A 24025-nucleotide genomic window follows, 5' to 3' on the forward strand; every position below is an offset into this window, starting at 1 on the left:
TCTTAAATGGATCTGATAAGAATTTTTCTCTCTTCTATTTATTGTTCAGGTAGAAAATAATATTTTTTTATGTAAAATAAGAAAAATATTTTCCTTAAATAAATTTCAAAAAAAAAATCCTTTGTGAATCCCCAAAATGATGTGCAAACTTTCTCTTGTTCTTTATGATTTTAACTTATGAATTTATTACTATCATTATTTATTTTGAGAAAAATGAAAAACTTGCTCGAGAAGTTGTTTGTTTGGAGGAGTTTTGCACGGAAAGTAAAATAAAATCCAAAATAAAAAGGAATAGCATAGCATAGTTATTCTTCTTGGTTTTCTTTTTCCCGTAAATTCCTAATTCAATGATTATTCGGTTGTATATATATAAAAAGGAATAGCCAATTTTTTTCGATTTAAATTGGACCGGTTTTCGGTTTTTTGAAAATCCTAAAATTTGTTTCATTATTATTGTGCAAATAACATATTTTGTATATATTGATCTTGTAAATATTTTTTTTTTGAATACAAAAGCATCATTAAACGATAATATAGTTTTTTTTGGACAATGAGATATGAAGCTCTGTATAGATGAAATTTTGTTGATGAGAAATAACTAAGTTTTTTTCTTGGGTTTAGTTGATAGGTTAATGAGTCTTGTGTTTAAAATTTTTTGGGCTATGATTAAGAAAAGACCCAAATAGATAGAGGGGATTAATATATTGTATCGTTTGGATGGAATCAGTTTTTATTAACCAATCCGAAAATAGATCTAATCCAATTAAAATTTGCGATTTTTTTTTTAATTTTCGATTTATTTAATTATCAGTTATTCTGTTCGGTCACTGCATCTTGAATCTGTCGAGGAACACCCTAAGCTGCATAAACATTTTTTCCTTTTCCTATACAAAAAAAAAAAAAGTGAATCTCACCTTTTTTTTTTTTTTTTTTTTCTCTTTTCTATTATCTGTGGATCTCATTCCCTTGTGATTTTATTTCTACGAGGTAAAATAATTATTTTCCCACGACATAATAAAAGTATTTCCATTATATAAATTACAAAACTTGAGTGAGGAGAGAAGAGAAGAATCTGGTAACTTCAGAGTTGAGTGTTGTTCTCACACAGACGCACCCAGGTACGCTCTTCCGTTTCTTTCATTTTTGTGGTGAGTGGGTCAGTCAAAGTTGTTTTCTTGGCCACTCTATCAATTATTCTCTTGCAAAATGCATGACCAATTTTATACATTTCATTTTTGCCATTTTGATTGCAAAATAATGTTATCCTACCTAGGTGCGGTGCGGTACGGTGCAGTGCAGTTTGATTCCTAATTTTAATTCTTCTTCTTTTTGTGTTTTTTTTTTTTCTTGATAATTTTATTTGTTTTCTCTGTGTCTTTGTTTTTCTGTAATGTAATTCTTATATCGTATTTACGGACAAAGGTTTCCCTTTTCGAATTGGAACGCTCTCCTCGTAGTGGTTTGTGGTACTTTCTTTAATTGTTCTGCCCTAATTTGTTCTTTTATGATCGAAAACTTCAATCATGGGTATAGGGACTTTCTTTAATTGTTCTAATCGTGGGAGCATTTAATTTTGGAAAAAGTGATCAATTATGTGGTTACTTGGATCTAATTTTCTTTGACAGTGTTTATAGCATAATTGGGATGGAAGTCTCTGGCCAGAATGTAGTGACATGTGATGAAGAAAAAGCATTGAAGTGCTTGCTTGATGCCTTTGGCTCTGCATTTTCTCTTGAGGAAATAGCTTCTGCTTACTGCAAGGCAAGCCGGAATGCATGCTTGGCTGGGGAAATTTTGTATGAAATGCAGGGAAGCTCCTCAACCTCTGCAACCCCTTCATCTAATGGAGGTGCCAGGGTTGAAGAGTCTTCACTATCATCTGATGGATATCCCTTTGAAAATTTCGCCCAAGAAAGAAAAAAATCAAGCTCCAGAGTTCGCCCAGCTTCAACAGGTACTGTTTCAAGCATTATTGGGAAGGATTATGTTAGACCCATGTCATCAGGAAATGGGTCTTATGGTGTCACTAAACCAATTAAGTTGGATGCAAATGTGCTGCCAATGACTGGAATCTGGCGTGAAAAATGTAAGCCGGATATGTTAAAGCATGATCAGCTTCAGCAGGATATGGAAGATTTCTTATTTAAAATGCTTGGAGATGGCTTTCAGCTTGACAGAAATATGATACGGGAAGTTCTTGGTATATAACTAACTCCCAAACATTTTGCTGTTGAAATAATATTGAAGTTGTTTTTTCTCTCATTTGTTGACATTTCCTTAATTTTTTTGATTTACAACCTCCTTTCTATAAATATTATAGGGAACTCCGTGTCATCTGTTGTTTTGGTCATTTCATTGTAGAAAACTCAAATTGTTCTTACCTCCTTTTTTTTTTTATTCAACTAATCCCATACTAGCATTGTTTGCAACTGATATTTCATTTTCTTCTTTGTATGATTTCATATAATGCTTAGCTAACCATTTCTAAGAAAACTTCATCATATATTACTCAACTGAAAGTACTAGTTTTACCAAATGTACATCATAATTCTTTATATTGTTATTTAGTTATCTTTATCATGATTATTCTGGGCATGCATATGCCGTTTTGAACAGCTTAACATCTAGAATTAATTATGACATGTCTTGAAAATAAATTAGCTTGTAGGTTGATCTGATGCAAGTCTTGAATGCTTTCTTTCCTGGCTTGACTAAACCAATTTAACACTCAATTTTCTATCTTGGGTGCCATTCTGTTCGTGTATTAATGAATCTGATTTTACTTTCTGTTGTCAATTCTTACTATTATTTACTAAACAATTCAATCTATTGACATCTAATGTGTATTATTATTTATTAATTTCATGACTGAGACAAGTAAAACATAAGCTGAACTATATAATTATTTATTATTATCATTATTTCTTTAGTTTGTATAAACAGCTGACCTGATTTTATTGCCAACATGCAGATATTTGTGGTTATGATATGCAAAAGGTACACACAAATTTTCTTGTGCTGCCATTGATGACGCTTTATGCTTTTTTTTTCCCCTTTCTGGGGTTCATATCAAAATCTACTATATATGTTTTTTTTTGCACCTATAATCTCATTTAGGGTTCAAACATCGTAAGTCTGACAATATATCATCTTTCTCTTATTTATTTTTTCTGGGTTATCCACGTTCTACCTCAATTTTCTGATTTTCTTAGTAAAATGACATACTTTATTAACAATCATGGTTTTTCTGTTCATACTACCCGATTTTCATTTTTCTATTGTCATTTCTAATTTGCATGACATCATTGTTGTGCGATAAGAAATAGCACTTGTTTCCTATGCCTAATAAATATATATTGAAATTATCCAGAGCTTGGAAAAACTACTAGATCAATCAATTGTGGCTCTGGACAAAAGGACAGCTGATGTTGGTGATTCAGCTGGGAGGGTAAGTATGAATGCCAAGATAATCTATACTTGAAGTCCACTAGGACTACTTTTTCTATTTTCATTATATCTAGTTGCAGATATTATAATTTGTAAATATTAAAATTCCTTTGCTATACTAATGCAAAGATTTGGGATTAAATTCTGCCTTCACCATGTAGGAGAGATTTTAGGCATGGGAGAGGGTTACCTCATGTTGTGAAAGTTGTTTGCTGCATTCCAGTCTTTCTTTTGAATGTTGTCTTGTGATATACGTGAATGATTTCTTTAACCAATTGTTTACAAGGAGCACATAATGTCTTGTGAAGAATATATTTGTTACTAAGAACAAATATATTTGTTACAAAAAAAGACCCCTAGATGCTCCCATAAGAACGAACGAAGTTTGTTACTAAGAGCTTGGCACAAAGAGAGAAAAAGGTTGACCGAAACTTACTTTGGGCAAAATAGTAAAACAAGATTTAATGGAGTGGTAAATAAATTGGAAGGTGTGTCTTAGGACGGATTAGCACTGTGGAGGGGTAGACGTGTTTTTCTTCGATCTAGGCACCTAGGTGGTCCCTTTTTATTCCCTTCATTTCTTTCTTTATTTATTTAATTATTTTCTTCTCTAATTTATTTTTCCCTTTTATCTATCTATTATTATTTTTATTATTTTGTCCTCTTATTTATTTTTCTATCTTATCTATCTTTATTTTTATTATTTTTTTATATTTATTTTTCTATCTTATCTATTGTAAAGAACCAATTCAACCCAAAAGCTTAAGCTGTTGGGTGAGGCTACATTATGGTTTTATATATCTCAACACGCCCCCTCACACGAAAGTCCACTGGGCTTGAAGGGTGAACAATGCACAGGCCCACCTACATGTGCGAAGAAAGAAATTTCACTTGAAAGAAAGTGGGAGGTGGTGAGGATCGAACCCGGGACACGAGGTTTTGATACCATGTAAAGAACCAATTCAACCCAAAAGCTTAAGCTGTTGGGTGAGGCTACATTAATGGTTTTATATATCTCAACATTTTTTATTTTTTATTTATTTTCCCCCTTCTTTTCTGTCAATCTTTTCTTATTTTTTCTTTTTGGGTTCATTTGCCGACCCCTTTTAGTTTGGAATAAAAGTGTTATTGATGTTGATGTCTTAGTTTTTGACTTTCACCTTTTGTGCTGAAAATTATATCTTGATGTCTAAATTAAAATTTTGACTGCCATCTAAATTGTTGATTGCTGTTTAAGCTAACTGTACTTTTATAGTTTACAGATGTGAAACCAAAATCTGAAGCGCCTTCATCGGAAAGAAAGTCTCAGAATTTAAATTATTTCAGAGGGTATATTTTCCTTTTTTTCTCCTTTCATTTTTTCTTTCTGTTAATATCTACTACTTCTGTCATCATCTTATTTACTTTCAAAGATTAAGGGTGTTCTGCTTTATCTTTTGTTTTAATTACATTGTGCTCTAGTGAAATACTCAACTCATTTTAATGCCATATTTTGGGTTGTAATTGTATATTTTGTCATACAGCGATCAGAGCATTGTTTCAATTAAAGAAGTAGAATCACATAAGCAACAGAAAGAGAGAGTTGACCTTCAAAAAGAAGTATTGTCTACTTTGTTTAGTTATCGTGAGCATTCTGAAGAGTCTCCTAGTAGAATTGTAAAGGGCGTAAAGAAGAATTCACGATATGGACATGTGGTGTATGAACCTCCCAAAGACTCGATGGAAGAATACAAGATTGACATGAACTTCTCACTACAAGAAAATGTCGATGGTACTTCCTTTTCACTTCCCTGGCAAACCTGATTCTCAATATCTGTTGTTGTTTTGTTATTCTGGAAAACCTGATTCCCAGTTTTTCTTTGTAAAAAGTTCATTTATTGAGCTACATGATTTTTGCAGAGGCATAGTTGTCTATATTAGACTAAAACAGTGGAAATATTGATATTAATTGTAAGTTATATCTTGTATGAGAGTATAGAATTTCTTCAATTTTAGAAAATATATTTTATGATGCTATAACCTGCATGCGTTTCCTTAGCCTGAGGATTATTGCTTTGTGATTAGATGTTGATTCATATGCTACTCTTCACTGTGGGCCAAGTATAGGAATTTTTTTCCGTTTTAGTTAGAAGAATATCTTGATGCTTTCCTTGAAGCAGAATCCACTGATCGTTTATTTTCATCTTATATTTCTTGTTGCATAATATATGGCTATTTTATTTTCTCTTTTTGAAGTTGGATTACTTTATATAAAATTGAGTTCTGTGTATGGCAGCAGATGCAGAGGACGAGGAAGACTACCAGACTGTGCGAAGAGCTGTGAAGGAGCACCGAGCAACAATGAATGAATATTATAAAGCAGTATGTTGCATTCTTTTCTCCCGCTTACGGGTGTTATATTTTTGTCCCACATTTGATTATGACATATTTGCTATGCGGAATGACTTGGTGTGGGGTCTTTACTTTGGACATTGTAAAGTGCACTCATGGGTCACTTGTCACTTCAGGCAGTTGATGCATTTGCAAATGGGGATCAAATCAAAGCTGAAACACTTTTAGATAAGGTAAAGTTTTTATAGAATTGTGCCTGGAGATAAGTTGCTTATGATGCAATAAACGTTGACTTTTTTCATGACTTGCTAATTTGTGGTTCATTGATATACTGGTTATTGTGTGTTGTTAGTAATGCTTTCTTTCTTTCATATTATTTTTTTCCCTGCTTGTAGCCGTAATCATCTTGCTTTCAGTTGTTTTTTTTTCTAATAATGTATTATAAAGGGAGACTCCTTTGAGCATCTTGGATTAGTTGCCATTATATCAGAAAGTGCTAGTTTCAAAAGAGAAAAAGTTGCTACATTTGGTTTATGTTGGACATATCGCGTGTTTCGACTATCATATTTCTCAATGAAAGTCTGACCAGATACTTGTTTAATTATAACTTATAATTACTCTAGTTGCTCAAATTTTGTCGTTTGACAAGTGTACGCTATGGTGATGACAGGGGCATATTTTTCTCAAAAAGGCTCGTGAAGCTGATGAAGAATCTAGCAGAATGATTCTTGAAACTAGGTTAATCTCTTCTGCTCTAAAATTTTCATTGCTTCATAATTTTTCTTCTACTTCTTTAAGGGGGTTAGCATGGAAAATTTTCTATGATAGGTAATATAATATTTTTTTTTATTGTTTGTTGGCAGGAATACAGAAGCACAAGAAATGGTGCTTGACTTGCATGACCATAGTTCAAAGGAGGCTATACGTCTGCTAAAGTTTCATCTATCTTCCCTTTCTGGCATTCCATGTAAGTTACAGGGGTTAGCTACTAATCAGTATAAATTATTGATCCTTGTCAGTTTTCAATTTTCCTCCAGTTTTCTATGGTTATTTTAACATTCTATAATTTACATCAGCCTTTAAGTGCCTCAAGGTTATCATTGATTCAAATGATCAAGAAAACACTAAAGGGTCTCGCAGACGACGGGTAAGATTGACTGATTTCTTGATGTTTAACTCAAATTTCTAATTTGCGTGCATGTTCTGTTTGATAAGGAAATAGAAAATCTGACTAATTTTCTTTTTACGTGATTTCAGGCTTTATAGTAGTTTTAGTTTGGAGTACCACATGAGACTTAATGATGTCTGATTGTTGAGCCATGAGGCAATCTGTAACATGCTGGTCTTTGATTTTGGACAGGTATTAAAACTATTAGAGCAGGAATCTATAGAGTGGGTTCCAGGAGAAACTGCTCATACAATATTGATCCGCTTGGATAGCATAGAGCGTAAAGGTTTGAGTTTTCTCAAAACATAGCTGCCTTTTGAATGAAGGGTGGTTTATTATACCAAGTCTCCGATTAGTTAACAAATGATTAACCATCCATGCCCACAATGTGCGAGTAATTGGCTATTGGTGTAATTCGCAATTGAAGTTGTAAGGTGTGTTTGGTTTTCTAGCCACATAATTTCCCCCAAATTTTGTAACATTTTTTGAAATATGGAAGATCCAAATCAGTAAATGTCTTTTTCCTCTCTGAGAATGAATTCTTAGACAATAAAGTTTTACGTGATCTCATTTTGTTTTTTTCAATCTCTTGATAGACATTAAATGAGCAAAATCTTATTAAAATGTATGGAGAAAAAATATTGGTATAAAATTTGACAGCGAATTTCTTTCATAAAATATTCGTTTCCCTTTCTAGGTACATGGGATTTTTATTAAAACATTAACTGCGTGCTAGTAAAATGCAAATTATGTTCCCTTGAAAACACACAATTTGAAGTTTTGGCGCTAGGACTTCTGATGAGTTTGTATGAATGTTTTTTTTTTTCAAGATTGCCTTTACAATTCGTATAATATCTTTTAATAATGGTACTTGTTTAGCTGGATTTCTAGTCATGTCCAATTTGCGTGACCCTTTATTGAACACGTTGGTTATCAAGATTTTCTACGAAAAATGATATGCGTGAGCTCATTTCCTTCTTGAGAGAAATGAGATTTGAGTTTCGGAAGGTATCGTTGAAACTGTGATAGAATTCCTCCCCGCAGTTAAAGAAACTGACCTTTTTAATTATTATTATTTATTTATTTTACCCATGAAAATATAATCTCGCCCAAATGTTTTTGCGATTCACACAGGTCGTACTAAAATGGACCTTTTCCAAATTAAATTAGCACCCGATCCCTATAAATCAACTGCAAAATATTCACTACTACTAAAACCGGGTCAGGTCACACGTGGCCTAATCTAACACGTCTCACTAGTACTAGTAAAATTCTCCATAAGCAGGTGCTATCATTGAGCCTACCCTAGCGTTTGGCAAATAATTTTTTTTTTTCTTTTTGGAGTTACAGATCATAATTATTTTTTTAGGTTAGTTGGCTCCTCGGTATCCTTATAAGTTTCAAATCTTTGAGCTGGTTATGCGACTAAATCAGAATACGGATGAGTCAGAGATAAAAATATTTAAACTCCTTCTAAAATAATATTTGACAAATAATTAATTTGTGTATTTGTGTGAATATTATTGTCAGCCAAACTCGCTTTCATTGATGTTCCGACTGACAATGATACCATTCATACTGTGATGAACAACAAAATAATATTCCTCCAACCCATAAGTAGGGGTTACCATTATGTTTGACCAATGATCAATGCGTGTATTTGTGTCGGTACTGTTGACAACACGATCAGCTACCATTGATGGTCCAACAATATATTTGACGAGTCCACCTTCGCCAATCGCCATATCCATGAAATGTCACTAGAAATCTACATTTCCTAGCCCACAATATATTGATTCTATATAGCATAGTGTTTTTCTTACGAATTCAGAGCCTATTGACCATGAAAGGTCATTAAAATATAAAAAATGTTTAAAAAATATTTTATCAGTTTCCGCATAAGTTTGACCATTAACGTAACCTTTTAATTAACAGCTTAAGAGAGCGTCATATTTCGGGATATAAATAAGTTAGGCTTTGGTTTAAATAGGTCAAGCCTGTATAAAAAATATTGGGTCTGATCTGGTCTGTTAGTCTGTGTAGGCCGTAAATTTCAAGTTTGATCTGACCTATATTTAAAAAATAAAAGTCTTGGCCTAGACCTGTTAACCTGTTTAAGCCTATTAAATATTCAATAATTAAAAGAATAATTACAATAATATTACTTTATTATTAAAATCATAATTTTATTTTAAATAAATACTATGATATAGGTCGATCTGTAGACTTATAGACCCGACATGTACAAAAAAAATCTATGGACTATTTTCTAACTAGATTTTTTTAAAAGCCTAGATTTGTTCTATTTTACTATTTGTAATAGGTCAAATCTAACCTAATATAGAGTAGGCCGTAAGTCCCTATCCCATTTTCACCCCTAACCATATCTCTTCTCGATTTTGACGTGTTAGGTTGGGTTGACCATTAACGTAACCTTTAATTAATATCTTAAATTATTGGGTTAAATTGATGGTGTTATATGATATATATTAGGACTTGTGACCAAGTAGTCACATATTCAAACCTCACCACCCCTATTTTCTAATAAAATTGAAAAGTAAGTTAAAACCAATATAAAGCAAAAAAAATAAATAGAAATGGACCAAATTAATGTGGTCTTCAACTAATAGTTTAAGTGGTTGGGTTAAATTAGTTGCATTACATGATATTAGTACTTTGATCAAGTGATCACAAATTTGATTCAGATCATCTCATTCTATTAATAAATAAAAAAATTATAGAGTTTCTTAACACAAGTAGTAAGTTTATGCATTAATCACGTATGAGTTCATGATAGATATGTATATTATTTATGCTTAAAATCCAAAAAACTTGTATGTGAAGAGATGTATTAAAGTAATATAATATAAAATTCGCATTCAACTAACTGAAAAAACAAACATTTTATGCGAAGACAGACAAAACAAACTGATAGGTTTATCTTTTTAGTCACGCAAGCACCATTATGGCAGCTAGTTAAATGCAGGAATACCGGATTGTATCTCCCACAAATTTGAGCTTTGTGAGCCATTTTGTAGTTCTCAAACAATGCAATTATTGCAAGCCTTTGATATCATTTATTGCTTTAAAATATGAAAAAGTGTGTTATTTTAAAGGATGTAAAGTTATGTCATTTTAAGTAAGAGAAAAAGATAAATTATGTGGGAGAGAAAGAGAGAGGACAAAAAAAGTTAAAAGTACGGGTCTCACCTTTTTATGAGAGTAAAATGACACAAGTTGTGTCATTTAAAAAAATAAATATTTTTCTTTTAAAATATCAGAAAAATATCTCTGCAGTTAATGCAGATAAGTTATCTGTATTTATTTCCAAAACAACGTCGTTTTGAGATTAAAAGATTAGAAAATTATAATTATAAATATTATAATAATTCTGAAATAAATTAAAATTGTAAAAATACAATGATTTTCATCCAAAACGATGTCGTATTGGACTTACCACAGATAATTTATCTGCATAACTGCATTATAATATGAGTTTATCATCTATCATTTAACATGACCACAAAAAGTTTCCTACACACACAACATTTTGTGAGGCCCGCAGCAAAAAAAAAACAAACTTCGGCACGCAAAACGAATCTATATAACATAACACAATTATTTTTCCTACAAGATAACTTTTATAAAACCCTTATAATATATGTTTAAAAGTGAAAAGAAAAGGATATACTTAAATAATTTGACTCTATTCCAGGAGGTCAAAGGAAATTAATTAGGGGACTAAGCTTGGGAAAAGTTTCTAGAAACTTAACAGCGAAGAAAGCAGCTAAACAAAAGAAATTGCACTTTGTTTATAATAGTAAGGAAAGATCTTGAGAGCGAGATACGCGTTTAGTCGTCGCTTTCTCAGCGGAACCCTTCATTCATCATATCATATGACGCCATTTTTTCCTTCTATAAATATCTAAAATCCCCTTTCTCATTACATTCCCAATTTCCACCTGAATCCTAAACCTAAACCTAAAACCTAAAACCTAAAACCTCACCTCCCAAACGAATCTACGATCATGGCCACCGAAACCGAAGCACATCCCCAACAATTGGTAAGTTTCTTTTTCTTTTTCTCTTTTTTTCTTTTTTTCAATCATATCATCTATTTTATTAGGGTTCCAGTTTGATTGAATTGAATTGAATTGATTTGATCTGAAAGGATGAGAACAAGGAAGAGCAACAACTCAAGTACCTTGAATTCGTGCAATTCGCGACCATTCAAGCCCTGATGCGTTGCGCTATCCTCTACGGTTACGCCAAGGAACGCGCCGGTCCTCTCAAGCCCGGCGTCGATACCGTCGAGGAAGCGGTGAAGACCGTCGTCGCCCCTGTCTACGACAAGTTCCACCTTGTCCCCGTCGAGCTTCTCAAGTACGTCGATCGCAAGGTCGACGAGTCCGTCACCGAGTTGGACCGCCACGTCCCAACCAACGTGAAGAAGGTCTCCTCCCAGGCCTGCTCCGTCGTCTCAGAAGTCCGCCGCACCGGCGTAGTTGACGCCGCCTCCGGCTTCGCCAAGACCGTTTACTCCAAGTGCGAACCCAAGGCGGAGCAATGTGCCGTGTCGGCGTGGAGGAGGCTGAACCAGTTGCCTCTGTTCCCTCAGGTGGCCAACACCGTCTTGCCCAAGGCGGCGTACTGTACGGAGAAGTATAACGAGGCGGTTGTTAGTTACGCCGAGAAAGGTTACAGGGTTCCTGCGTATCTCCCCTTGGTGCCTACTGAGAAGATAGCCAAGGTCTTCAATGATAATTGATCTACATTTTGAAGATCCTCCTTGTGCAATGTTTGTTTTGTCTGGTTTTTCCTTTCTAAAAAAAAAAAAAGTGTTATTAGGATACATGTCAATGTGTCCCATTCGTTGTTTGTCTTTTGTCTTTTTTTTTACATATAAATGTCTCGTTCTCTGGAGTATAAATGGAGCTTCAATATATTGGTTGGATTGTATGTATGTTTTGCAACATAGCTTGGAGGAAAAATGAACCTTTAAATTACATAAATGAATTCTTCCAAAACAAACCGGGAGTTTACATTAATAATTATGAATTAAATTTAATTTAGTCTTTTTCACTTATTAAAATCTGTTGTTGGTACATGAGGTGGGGTGATGGGTTTTGAACAACAACTAAAGGGCCAGGGTTAGGCAACTTCAATCCATCAGATTTCCACTGATGCTTCTTCACTTGAGCATAAACTGATGGACTGTCGATTGTGCTGTCAGTCTCATGCAAACCAGCTTAAAAACAGGTCACCAAAGGAAGGGGATCTTGAGAGTTTCTTTATGAACGCAAGTGGTTTGCTACAATTTTGATTCTTCCTCTTATGTACTGACATCATTAATCTAGACTCTGAAGGCAAATTAAAGCCTTGACACGATGATTTAGCCGCAGAAGAATATAATGAAAAAGTACGTTTCCAAATTTATGACTTGCTCATGTCAACAATTTCCCTAGTTTCTTCGTTTTCATCGAAGTTGTCTTTTTTCATGCTGTCCAAAAGCCCATCATCCACTTCTTTACCACCTCGTATATAAGACTTCATTAGGGCATGATACATTCGTCTATTTACTGGGACAATATTTCTTAATAAGCTCACCAAAACTACTGCATCTTCAATACTGCCCCTTTTCCGTAATCCAACTCAATAGGCCTGCAATCAAATTGGGGTTAGGCTTCCCTCCTTTATTTTCCACACACAGAGAGGGGGCTGTTTTCAAGCACCTCAATGCTTTCTCCATCTCACTCTTATGCAGGTATCCACCTGCCACTACAATCCAACAGTTTGGAGTGGTAGCCTTTCTTTCCCTTCTTCTGTAAATCTTCAAGCGTGGATTCTGCTTTCTCATGCAAACCTTTTTGTGAGTATCCAATGATTACGATATGTGGGATTCCAAAATCATAACAATTGCCGGAGGATTCATATTCGAGCAGTATTTTCTCAGCTTCATCGAGCTCCCCAAGCTTTACAAGAGATTCGAACATGATCTTGAAATCCCTGTTTATGCATCTTTTGCAAACATTTTTCTCCAGTTCCCATAGCCTTACAACCTCATTCCTTTTTCCTAGACGGGGGCATGATTGTACCCCTGGCCATCTTTATTGTCTAGCCTCTCCTCACATTTCTTTAGAGCATCAATTGCCTCACTTGTAAATCCTGCTTTTATATGGAAATTAGCAACGACAGATTAAGTGTTCCAGTCCGTTACACTCTGTGGTTGACTCTCCATCTCTTTCACTATTCTTTCCATTCCATCAATGTCAGATCTCACACCAAAAGAATTTGGGAAATAGTTTTCTCATTTTACGTGAGAAAATTTTCTCATGCTACATTCACAATACATGAGTGGGTCCATCTTGATTTTTTTGTCTTATCACCTTTTTGTGGACCCCACTCATGTATTGTGTGTGTAACATGAGAAAATTTTCTTATGTAAAATGAGAAAATCAATTTCCAAAGAATTTATACAGATTCTGTAACTGAAGTTGTCAGGCAAAACTTGTTTTTTTTTCATCACAGCTTAGCACATCAGGAACCTTCTGATGCTGTCCAATATTTGTGTACAAGGGAAATATCTATGGTACTATTGCTGTACCATTAGTTCAGTACATTTATCCAATAAAAAATGACGAATGACGGTTATTTTATATGAAAAGAAGAGAAAAATATTTTTTTAATCTAAGTGTCACTTCCTGAATGGCAGATGTACCTACTACAGATATACAAAATATGTTCTTGTGTACAAGAACAAATGTCATTGTAACTTAAGAGATGACGAAGCAAAACCCAACTCCTTCATTTTCTGCAAATGGGAGAGGGACTTATCAGTTTGGCGCTGACGAACATGGCAATTCAAGAGAGCACCGTACGTCTTCTCAATTTTGGAGTGTTGGGTTGAGTTCACCATTAACGGCACCTTTAATTATTGGGTTAAATTGTTGGTATTATATGATATATATTAGGACTTGTGACCAAGTTGTCACGCATTCCTCACCACCCCTATTAATAAAATTAAAAAGTAAGTTAAAACCAATATAAAGCAACGAAAAAAAAATAGAAATGAACCAAATTAATGTGGTTTTCAACTAATAGTTTAAGTGGTTGGGTTAAATTAGTTGCATTACATGGTATCATGACTTTGATCAAGTGATTATGAAATCGATTCACATCGTCTAATTCCACTAATAAATAATTAAAATATTATAGAATTTTTTAACACAAGTAGTAAGTTTGTGCATTAGTCATGCAAGAGTTCATGATAGATATGTATATTATTCATGCTTCAAACCCAAAAAAAACTTGTATGTAAAGAGATGTATTAAAGTAATATAATATAAAATTCGCATTCAACTAACAGAAAAAACAAACATTCAATGCGAAGACAGATGAAACAAACTGATGCGTTTATTATTTTAGTCACACAAGCACCATGGCAGCTAATTAAGCGGGGTGTATTGCAATGTCGTGAAACTCGAGTTTCTACGTAGAAACGGAAAGGGGTGGTAGAAACGTAAAATATATAAACGACACGAAATGTAAAATTTTTACTTTCTACTACTTAAGATCCAGATACAAAATTATATATATGCATGTAAAAAAATTATTACATAATTAACATGTATGTTAAGCCACTTATCTATCTAAAAAGAAAAATTATTTTTGATAACCAAGTATCAAAATTATAAACGGTGATAACTTACAAATAATGGATAACCAATCTGCTCTAACTGTTTCATACACTCTGCAGATTTTGGATCATCACTCATTAGGATGTAATTCCACTTCTTTCAATGCACACAATGATCCAAAAATACAAAACGATTCTCATAGCATAACTTATAATTGTATTGCAGCTTTATACGACATAATTATAAAAGACAGATACCCAAACAAAAAGATATCAAGATACTATGCATATGATTTAGGAAAAACGAAAATTGGGTTTTTTTAAAATCTTTTATTTTATTTTTTTGTTTAAAGTAAAAACGTAAGTTTTTATTGTTTTTACGCTTTTAGACGGCGATTTTACCATTTTTTACCAAGGACCGCTTTTACTTGCGTTTTAACACACATCACTGTAGTAAAAACGTAAGTTTTTACGTTTTTTACACTAGATTTTGACAACAATGGTGTATTGAGATTTCAAAGGATTTTAATGGATTGTTTTTGGGGAAAAAAAATCTGTTGGCATTCGATTAGGATTTTAAAGGATTATTTTAGAATCTGTCCAAATACATTGGTATTCAATCAGGATTTTAAATAATGGAATCACAATCTCGTGGTATTCAAAAATCTGACGATTTTAATGGATTTTCTATTGGTGTGGATTTCGTGAGACTTTTTAGTGAAAAATATAAATAGGATGCCTCTTTCACAATCTCACCTTAACCCCTAGGATTTCTTGATATTCTTCTATTGTAGTGTTTTCTTCTTCCTTTGACAGGTTGACTGCTCAAAATTGGATTCCGCCATGGGAGATTCGTCAAAACTAAAAAAAAACATATTTTTGAGCGAATTTTATGACAAAACAACCCAGAAACAACAAACCAACGAGATTTTAATATAATCTATCTCAAAAATAACATATTTTTGAGCCATTTTTGAGAAATTTTGGAAATTTAAAAAGTGACTTTTCAAACTATGGGTCGCGGTTTTTCTTAGCACAAAAACTTGTGATTTTGGTATTAAAAAGAACATAAAATAGAGAAAAAAAAATAACAGGGAAACTAAAACCCTCAAACCAATTTTCGTTTTACATCAATGAAACAATATCAATTTAAAGTAAGATTGAAAACTTTATAATATGAACCCTATATTTCGTAACAATACATTCATGAACGAAATTCCTTCACTATAGGAAAAGATTTCAAACAATTTTTGTGTCAATAGATAACTAAAAACTTGTTTCTCAAAAGCTCCAAAGCAATTTAAGGTTTCAATGTATCGATTGGAAAAAATTTGAGAAATTTTCTAAACTTTCATGTAATTAAACCCAAAATTTCATATTCGAAATTTTCTTAGAATATTCAATGAAAATATGCATATAATATATAGTTAGAAAACTCTCATCGCGTAAAATAAAAAACCCAAAGTTTTCAAGATCAATTGCAAAAAATTCCAAACGAAATTTTATCATGAATTGTAGGTTCTATATGCAAATTTAGAATTATTTTTATAATTAAAAAAATTGGGTCTTATAATCATATATGCATAGTTTTGATAATTTTCAACCCATTAGATATGTGAAAAACTGTTGTTTAGTAACTTTGAATGTTTGTTAAAAATTATATTATGTTTTACTGATTGAGAAAATTATATTAAGTTTTACTTTTTTTTATTAATTTCATTGCATTTCTTTGTTATTTTTTTATGGAGAAGATTATACTTACAACTTATTTTTGTTTACAACCTTTTACAACCATATCTTAACCGTTGATTTCCGTCAATCAACGGTTATTATTTTCGCAAATCAAACTCATTAATTAATTTTTAATTTGCAATGAATGATAACCGTTGATTGACGGAAATCAGTGATTAATATATGATTGTAAAATCCGTCAAATCTTAAATTCATTTGATTTAAGGACAATATGATTTTTTAAAATCTTATAAATCCATATTGTCCTTTAAAAAAAAATCTTTTCTATCACCACCAATCCTAGTTGCATTGTTTGAGAACTACAAAATGGCTCACAAAGTTAAAATTTGTGGGCGATACAATCTGGTATTCCTGCAAATTTGATTTTAAAATACTAGTTGATAATTATTAACAATTTTTTTTAAAAATAATCATATTAAAAGTTCGTTACTTTTCAGAAAATAATAATAAATCCTTATTTAATATAAAAATATTGTTTTCTTGTTATCTGCATTATTATGGGTTATAAAGAATGGATAAGTTATTCTATCTACTTTTTTTTGTCTACTTCTGTCTACCACTCTCTAACACTGTTAAATCAGAATTTAAAGAGAAGAAAGAAAAATAAATATTAATTAAGATTCTAATCTAATGATCTTTTAGAATGGTAGGCAAAGATAGGCAGAAAAAAAAAGTAAACTAACTTATATCTATACAGAATTGTAATAAAAAGTATTTCACTCAGAAAAATGATATAAAAAAGGGAATTATATATCTATTGTTGCTGGAAATCTTCTCCTCAGACAACAGACACATACACATGTGGGCCATCATTTTTTTCTTACAAATATATTAAAAAATAAAGGGGCATGACTTTTTATGTCTCACAACCGGAGAATAGCTTTCTCCCATGACAGAAGAAGCTATTCTCCCATAAAAAAATTTAACCACAGCTCCTATGAGTTTATAAGAGGAGTGGTTATGTGACATTTGTTTTAGATGTTAGAAACGTGAGATTTGACAGAGATGTACATGAACAGTGAGAAAAGCTAAGTTTGAGCAGCTTGTTTGGGGATAACCAAATTATGTTTTTTTTTTGGTGTGTGGCTAAATTATGTTTTTTTTTTTAAATGCTAGAAGTAGCTATATTGCAACAATTGTTTTTTTTTCAAAACCTTCCCCTCAAAGAGCATATTTTCGGTACTCCTAAAATGAAAAAAAAAAAAGATATGGAAGAAAATAATCACAAAAATAAAAATAATATAAATGTGTTACTTTTTCAATATTTAGTAAAAGATGTATCGAGTACTAACTATATCTGATATTTCGAAAATATTTCCCCCTTCAAGATATTAACTAGCTAGGACCCACCGTGGAATACTGGTGTGACAATTGTGTGTAATTATTTAATATTCAATTTAATCTTTTCTCAACCATAAACACAAGGTATATTAATTAAACCATGGTTTCATTTTTTTACAGCTATGATAGAAAGATTTATCTACATAGACATATATTCACCAGAATCTATCGATCCTCTTTTGAAAAAAATCAGAATCCGACATTGAATCCTAATAAAAATATGTCTGTAGCAGAAAAAATATTTCAGCCGCAAAGACAAAAATACTTTTGCCTTAAATTATTTATTTGGTTTAGATAAGTGTGTTTATTTGAAGGGAAAAATATTTGTCATTCTAAATGACACAACTTAAGTCATTTCACTTTCACAAAGATATGAGACACACACCTTTATTTTTTTTGTCCACTCTCTCCCCTATGATCTATCTCTTTCTCTCACTTAAAATGACACAACTTTACATCCTTTAAAATGATACACATTTTCCCCTTATTTTGAATTTGCCTTAGATTTTTATGGCTAATATTTTTTATTAAATCCAATGTTGATATATATATATTTTTTTTTTGGTGAAAATCCAATGTTGATATATTATTAGTATAAAAAAGGTTTTAAAAATACTACTTAATTATGTGTTTTCATAACAATAACAACATTTTATGAATTTAACATATTATTTAATTATTATAATCATACTCTTCAAATATATATCGTTATAAGAATAAAAGATGGTGTAAAAAAATGAAATAATAGTGCGAGTTTTCATGAAACATGAAAATTTAAAATTAAAATCTCATTAATTTTTTCAGTTATTTATTTGTATTTAAATTTGATTTTCTTCTTTATCTAACCTTGATCTCACAATAAATTTTATATAAAAATATTCTTGAGAAAATATTATAGAAACAACGAATCAAAACTATTATTATTTTTCTATTTTCAGTTCTATGGTATCAGAATATATTAATTTTTTACACAAAATTAATAGTTAGTCTTTATTGACCTTATTATTAAAGGGGTTTGCGTTTATCATTTAACATGACACGAGAAAGTTTCCTACACACACATTTTGTGGGGCCACACTTTTTGAAGCAAAAAAAAAAAATTACGACACGCAAAACGAATCTCTATAATATTACACAATCATTTTTCCTACAACACAACTCTTATAAAACCCATTATTAAATGAGGTAAATGCATTTAATATAAAATGTCATAATTACAATAGTCAACAGTACTTCTAATTTAAGTAAATGTGCTCCTTCATTCTCAATTCTAACTGTCTTACATAATCGTTTCCCAGGTGAAATTAATTTTATATGAACAAAAGCCCATGCGAATCTAATCTTTAACTCCTATAAATAGCCCTATAGTTATAAAACACACACATTGGAACAACATCACTTCCTCTCGCTCAAAACTTGCTTAGAGCAATGACAAAAGCTCTGGCATTATTCATGCTCTTAGTGAGCACTTTCACTGTGTTTGCACAAGAGTTTGAAATTATTGAACATAGTCATCTTCATCCCCCAGTAGCAGCTCCACCTCACTACCACCACCCCAAGCCTCCCTCTACTACTCCATCCCCTCACCCCTCACATCACCACCACCACCACCACCATCACCACCACCCTTCTGCTCCAGCTCCAGCTCTTCTTGAGCCCCAGGCTCACATTACAAACCACCCACAGATTCACCCCCCACCTCACCACCACCCTCTTGCTCCTGTTGACACTCCAAACCACTTATCTGCTAACCCTCCACATCACCATGGTGGCCACCACCATCACCATCACCATCACCACCCTCCAACTCCCGCTTACGCTCCTTTTAAGCCCCCTACCCACCACCACCATCACCCTCCTACACATGCCCCTGTTCACCCTCCTGCTCACTCACCAGAACACTCCCTTCCCTAAAAGCTATGTAGCAGTTGAAGGTGTTATTTTATAGACTTATGTTAGTTTTGTTGTTTCCATTTTCTAGTGTTTCGGAGAAGGGTTATATCCCTAAAGTTATTTTCATGTACTTTTGAGCTTCAATTACATGCAATAAGATTGATTGTAGTACATTCTGTTTGCAATCAATAAAGGAGTTAATTTCAAAATTGCTATGCTGATCATTATTAATATCCATTTAAGAATTTTTTTTAAAGTGAATTTATATATAAAATTAGTAAATAAAAGTAAAGGTGAGATCTTTTAATTCCGGTACAAGATTAAGAAGTCGTGCTCCTCATATTAGCTATATATTAATGTCTATACATTTGATGGTGTCTATACATTTGATGGTTGTATTTTATTTAAAATTAATAATTAATTAATAGAGATAACTCAATAAACTACAATTGTTGAATGGATAGAAATCAACAGCTAAGATATGTGAAGTAAAACTTCTTAATTTTATACTGTAGTTAAAAGATTTTCCCTCATAAAAGTATGTTCATCATTAAATTTAGTTACTCATTAACAATTAAAAACAAGAAGTACTAAACAAAAAAAATACAGTTATTTAAGTTTGTAATATATTAAATATTTTACATTTAACTTAACATTTATATTTTTTAATCAGCAACCAAAGAATTTTGGTATGTAAAATTATTATTTTATTTGCTGAGTGACTTTTTTTTTTTTTGCCTTGTTAGTTTCATATTCGACTTAAGCTTCTGGATAGAATCATTCCAACAATGCATGATTTTCTCCTCTTCGTGAAAACAAAGTGTCATAAAAATAAGAGCAACGTATGGCTTGAGGGATCTATGATCTATCGTAATTAATGTCAGATAGCATCTTCTTATACTTCGTTCCGGATGGTCGAATCCCATGCAATCCAATGACCTGAGCCCAAACTTTTATCCTCCCTCCACGTCAGCCCTACCAACCCCCCCATACGTCTTGTCTCCAAGGCGGCTGCACCCCCTATGTGAGACACCAAAATGTCTTACCTTGGGATCCAATTTCTCTAGGAGACCGCCCCAGACACCGTAAATAGTAATCCCCACCGTTATACACTGACATCATCGAAGCATAGGCTGCATCACTGTTATTCTAGCAGTGTCAGCCACCCCAACTGATCTCAAGGAGGGTTGATCCCCTCTCACCAACCCACACAGGGCAGGGATCTGATCCCCCTATAAATACCTCCCCCACACACAAGGAGGGGCATCCTATGTATCGTTATTCTGTCTATAATCCTTGAGTCACGTACACACATACCCCCCATTATCATCTGTTAGCATTCATACTTGGGATAGTGAATTCTAGCTTGGTCTCTACCTGTGCTAGAGGTATAACCCACACAGTGACTTCATCCCTAAAGAAAACATAGTGAGCTTATAGATCCCAACGGTACATACTTATTAATAAATATTTAGATTCATATACTTGTTTTAAAGTCACATAATGTATATTCATAATTTTAATTTTATCACATTCTGTATATTACTTTAAAAATGTATGTGATGTTGCGATGAAAAAAATGTATGTGATGTATTATTAAATTTTTCATTTTATATAAATATAAATATGGAGACAATGTTTCTCATGTCTTTAGCCATCACTGTTCCCCCGCACTCCGGATTAGTCTCATAGCCGGCTCAAAGAGTCGAAACTCGTGGGGATACCGGAGGGAGCCAACTCGTCTCAAAGAGATAATTAGGGTTGGGTAACTCCAAAAAAAAAAAAATTAAATTTTATCTCCTACACACATATAAAAGTGTATGAGACACCTTTTTCTCTCTCTTCTTCTTCTCACATGGACCTCACACTTTCTTTCTCTCACTCTTTTTCTTTGGGGCCTTAAAGCGCCTTTTAATGTTGTAATGAATATTGCACGGATCCTTCCTGGTTTTGTCTTCTTCTTTTTTTTTAAAAAAATATTTTATGACTTTATATTACTTGCTAACTTGCACTGCTTTAACGCTGGTATTATCTTAGCCGGCCTTTTAGAGCAAGACTTTTATTATTTTTTTTCCTGATAATATAATTTTATTCGCCTAGATTTTTAGGCTTATTTAATAACTCAGATATAATTTCAAGCTTTTTAAAACATAACAGGATTATTTTATTATATCTATCAACTCGGATATGAATCTCGAGTGCTATTGTTGACCCGACCATTGTCAATCTTAGGGGTGTTCAAAATGTCCAAAAGAACTAAACCAATCCATAACCAAACTGCTCAACATTTTAAATAATCGGTTATTTTAAAGAACCGATTTCATATGAAACTGCATTTTATTTTATAAGCTGGTTATTTACCAAATCATAAAAAAATTTGGTTATCCATAACCAAACTACTATACAATTACAGAACAAATAAGTATTATCTTTTATCATGCCTATTATATTAGTCAATTGACTCGAACTTTCAAAAAATAAATTTGCAAAAAAAGCTAATCAGCTTAAGCAAAAAATATTTATTAAAAAAATTACACATAAATCGAAAGGTCGCATCCTAAGAAAGCACTTCTTATGCAATAGAACAACTTTTTTTCCCCAAAAAAAACCAGATAGAGACCTCTGGGTAAACTCACAACTTGACAAGACTAAGGCTTTGAATTGACAAAGATGAAGTTTAAAGAATATAACGAAAAGGGCAACGAAATTAATCAATTGGCTTAACGTTTCTAAGATGTTTAGAGTCTGTTTGGATCCTCTTATTTTTAAGCTAGAAGCTACTTATAAGCTAAAGCTAAAAAAAAGAGCTTAAAAAAAAGAAGTTAAAAGCTGTTTAGAAATTACATAAAAAATTTAGCTTGCAAATTACTTAAAAGCACATATTTCAAGAAAATTATCTCTCTCTTTCTTTATCACTCTTTATTTAAAAAAAAAGCACACAATTCAAGAAAAATACATAAGAGCTTAAAAAAAGCTCCTCCTAGGAGCTTTTAGTTTTCAGTTTTTTTCTTCATTATAAAAAAAAAAACTTTTCGTTATAAGAGTTTTTCCCAAAATCTGTTTGGCCTAGCTTATGCTTATAAGTTGGGGTGTAAATGGGCCTGGCTGGCCTGGCCTAGCCTACAGCCCGACCTACGTTGAGTCTGGTCTAGCCCGGTCTACGTTGAAAAGTAGAGTAGACTTAGGCTAATAAGAAAGCCTTTTTAACAAGTAGGTCATTGACCAATTTTATCAAGCCTGGCCTAAAGCCTTGTAGGCTGGCCTATTTAATTTTAAAAAAAAAAATAAATAATATATTTATTTTAGGTGGCAATAAGTACTAGTGCATGCATGAAAGGAACTTTGCTTAGTATATTTTGGATTAGTTATTTTTTTACTATTGTAAAAATTTTAATGCTCACTAGTGAAATTTATATCTCGTGTAAAAAAATGCAGCAATTTATGAACACGTTAATGACTTGTAATGTCAAGTGAATATTTTAAAAATTGTTAAAAATATTTTTAAATTATTTTAAAAATATATCACTAGGGAGGCCTACAAGGCCCGTAGGCCATGTAAGGGTCTCTAAACTTTAAAAATAAGTCAGGCTTGGCCTATAAATAAAGCCTTTAGTAGGCCAATAGGCCATATAGGCTGAATATTTTTTTACGTAGCCTTAGGCCAGGAAAGTCAAAGTGCGACCCAGTCTGACCCATTTACACCCCTACTTATAAGTAGCTTCTACCTTAAAAAAGAAACGATCCAAACAGGCACTTAAGATGATGAATCAGCGCCATTAAAAGGACAACTCATAACAGATTTACTTATTTGTTCTTTAATTGTAGAACAGTTTGGTTATGGATAATCATGGATAACCAACTATTTTTATGGTTTGGTAAATAAATAGCTTATAAAATAAAATACAGTTTCATATGAAATCGATTTTTTAAAATAATCTGTTTTTAAAATATAGAGCAGTTTGGTTATGGATTGATTTGATTCTTTTGAAAATTTAAAATACCCCTACGAATATATTCCTCTATTAGTTCAAATGAAACTCTTAGTAACATAAATTTTGAGAGAATGAAGAATAATTTTTTTATAATTTAAAATAATTCAACTGTTCTTCTACCAATCACTCTCTAAACAACTTGAAGCAATTTCTATAAGAATCATTTCGTCCGGAGCGTTCCAAAACAACGAAGATTCTTGCAATAAATAGTTGGCCAACTACCTATAATTGAGATATAGAAATGACTAATTATAAAAATAGTACAATTCATCAAAAACCGATTTTGAATTTATTATAAAATCGGTTTTGAATTTGAAAATCAATTTTGAATTAAAACAAATTTAAAACCGATTTTAAATCAAGACCGATTAAAAACCATAAACCAGTTTTAAAACCGGTTTGAAATCAGTTTGAGAAATGAAAATCAATTTAATTTAAAAATCAAACCATTTAAAATTGATTCCG

The 24025-nt window shown here is 32.4% G+C and overlaps 3 protein-coding genes and 1 pseudogene across 7 annotated transcripts; 3 read left to right on the forward strand and 1 right to left on the reverse strand.

Moving 5' to 3' along the window:
* The first annotated feature begins 1081 nt into the window (after nucleotides 1-1081).
* LOC133317714 (putative nuclear RNA export factor SDE5) lies at nucleotides 1082-7507 on the forward strand. 5 transcript variants are annotated; one of them, XM_061519597.1, is made up of 12 exons: nucleotides 1082-1118; nucleotides 1626-2200; nucleotides 2972-2997; nucleotides 3371-3448; nucleotides 4703-4776; nucleotides 4971-5218; nucleotides 5723-5808; nucleotides 5955-6011; nucleotides 6449-6516; nucleotides 6642-6745; nucleotides 6855-6925; nucleotides 7139-7507. In XM_061519597.1, exons 2-12 carry the CDS (start codon nucleotides 1645-1647, stop codon nucleotides 7253-7255), a joined length of 1485 nt encoding a protein of 494 aa, XP_061375581.1. In that variant the 5' UTR covers nucleotides 1082-1118; nucleotides 1626-1644; the 3' UTR covers nucleotides 7256-7507. The 5 variants fall into 5 exon arrangements, with proteins under 5 accessions (XP_061375581.1, XP_061375579.1, XP_061375577.1 ...); XM_061519595.1 differs by lacking the exon at nucleotides 1082-1118 and adding an exon at nucleotides 1154-1466; XM_061519593.1 differs by lacking the exon at nucleotides 1082-1118 and adding an exon at nucleotides 1168-1283.
* Nucleotides 7508-10837: 3330 nt separating this feature from the next.
* Nucleotides 10838-11900, forward strand: LOC133317721 (stress-related protein-like). The gene is made up of 2 exons (XM_061519604.1): nucleotides 10838-11010; nucleotides 11118-11900. Exons 1-2 carry the CDS (start codon nucleotides 10975-10977, stop codon nucleotides 11712-11714), a joined length of 633 nt encoding a protein of 210 aa, XP_061375588.1. The 5' UTR covers nucleotides 10838-10974; the 3' UTR covers nucleotides 11715-11900.
* Nucleotides 11901-12379: 479 nt separating this feature from the next.
* On the reverse strand, nucleotides 12380-13862 carry LOC133317707 (pentatricopeptide repeat-containing protein At4g21705, mitochondrial-like; annotated as a pseudogene).
* A 5241-nt stretch (nucleotides 13863-19103) lies between these two features.
* LOC133317708 (uncharacterized) lies at nucleotides 19104-19589 on the forward strand. The gene has a single exon (XM_061519587.1). It carries the CDS (start codon nucleotides 19104-19106, stop codon nucleotides 19587-19589), a length of 486 nt encoding a protein of 161 aa, XP_061375571.1.
* Nucleotides 19590-24025: the final 4436 nt, after the last annotated feature.

This window comes from Gastrolobium bilobum, unplaced genomic scaffold (assembly GCF_033153095.1).
Source record: "Gastrolobium bilobum isolate Gb01-03AN ecotype WA unplaced genomic scaffold, APGP_CSIRO_Gbil_v1 utg13468, whole genome shotgun sequence".
In the NCBI taxonomy this organism is placed as follows: Eukaryota; Viridiplantae; Streptophyta; class Magnoliopsida; order Fabales; family Fabaceae; genus Gastrolobium; species Gastrolobium bilobum.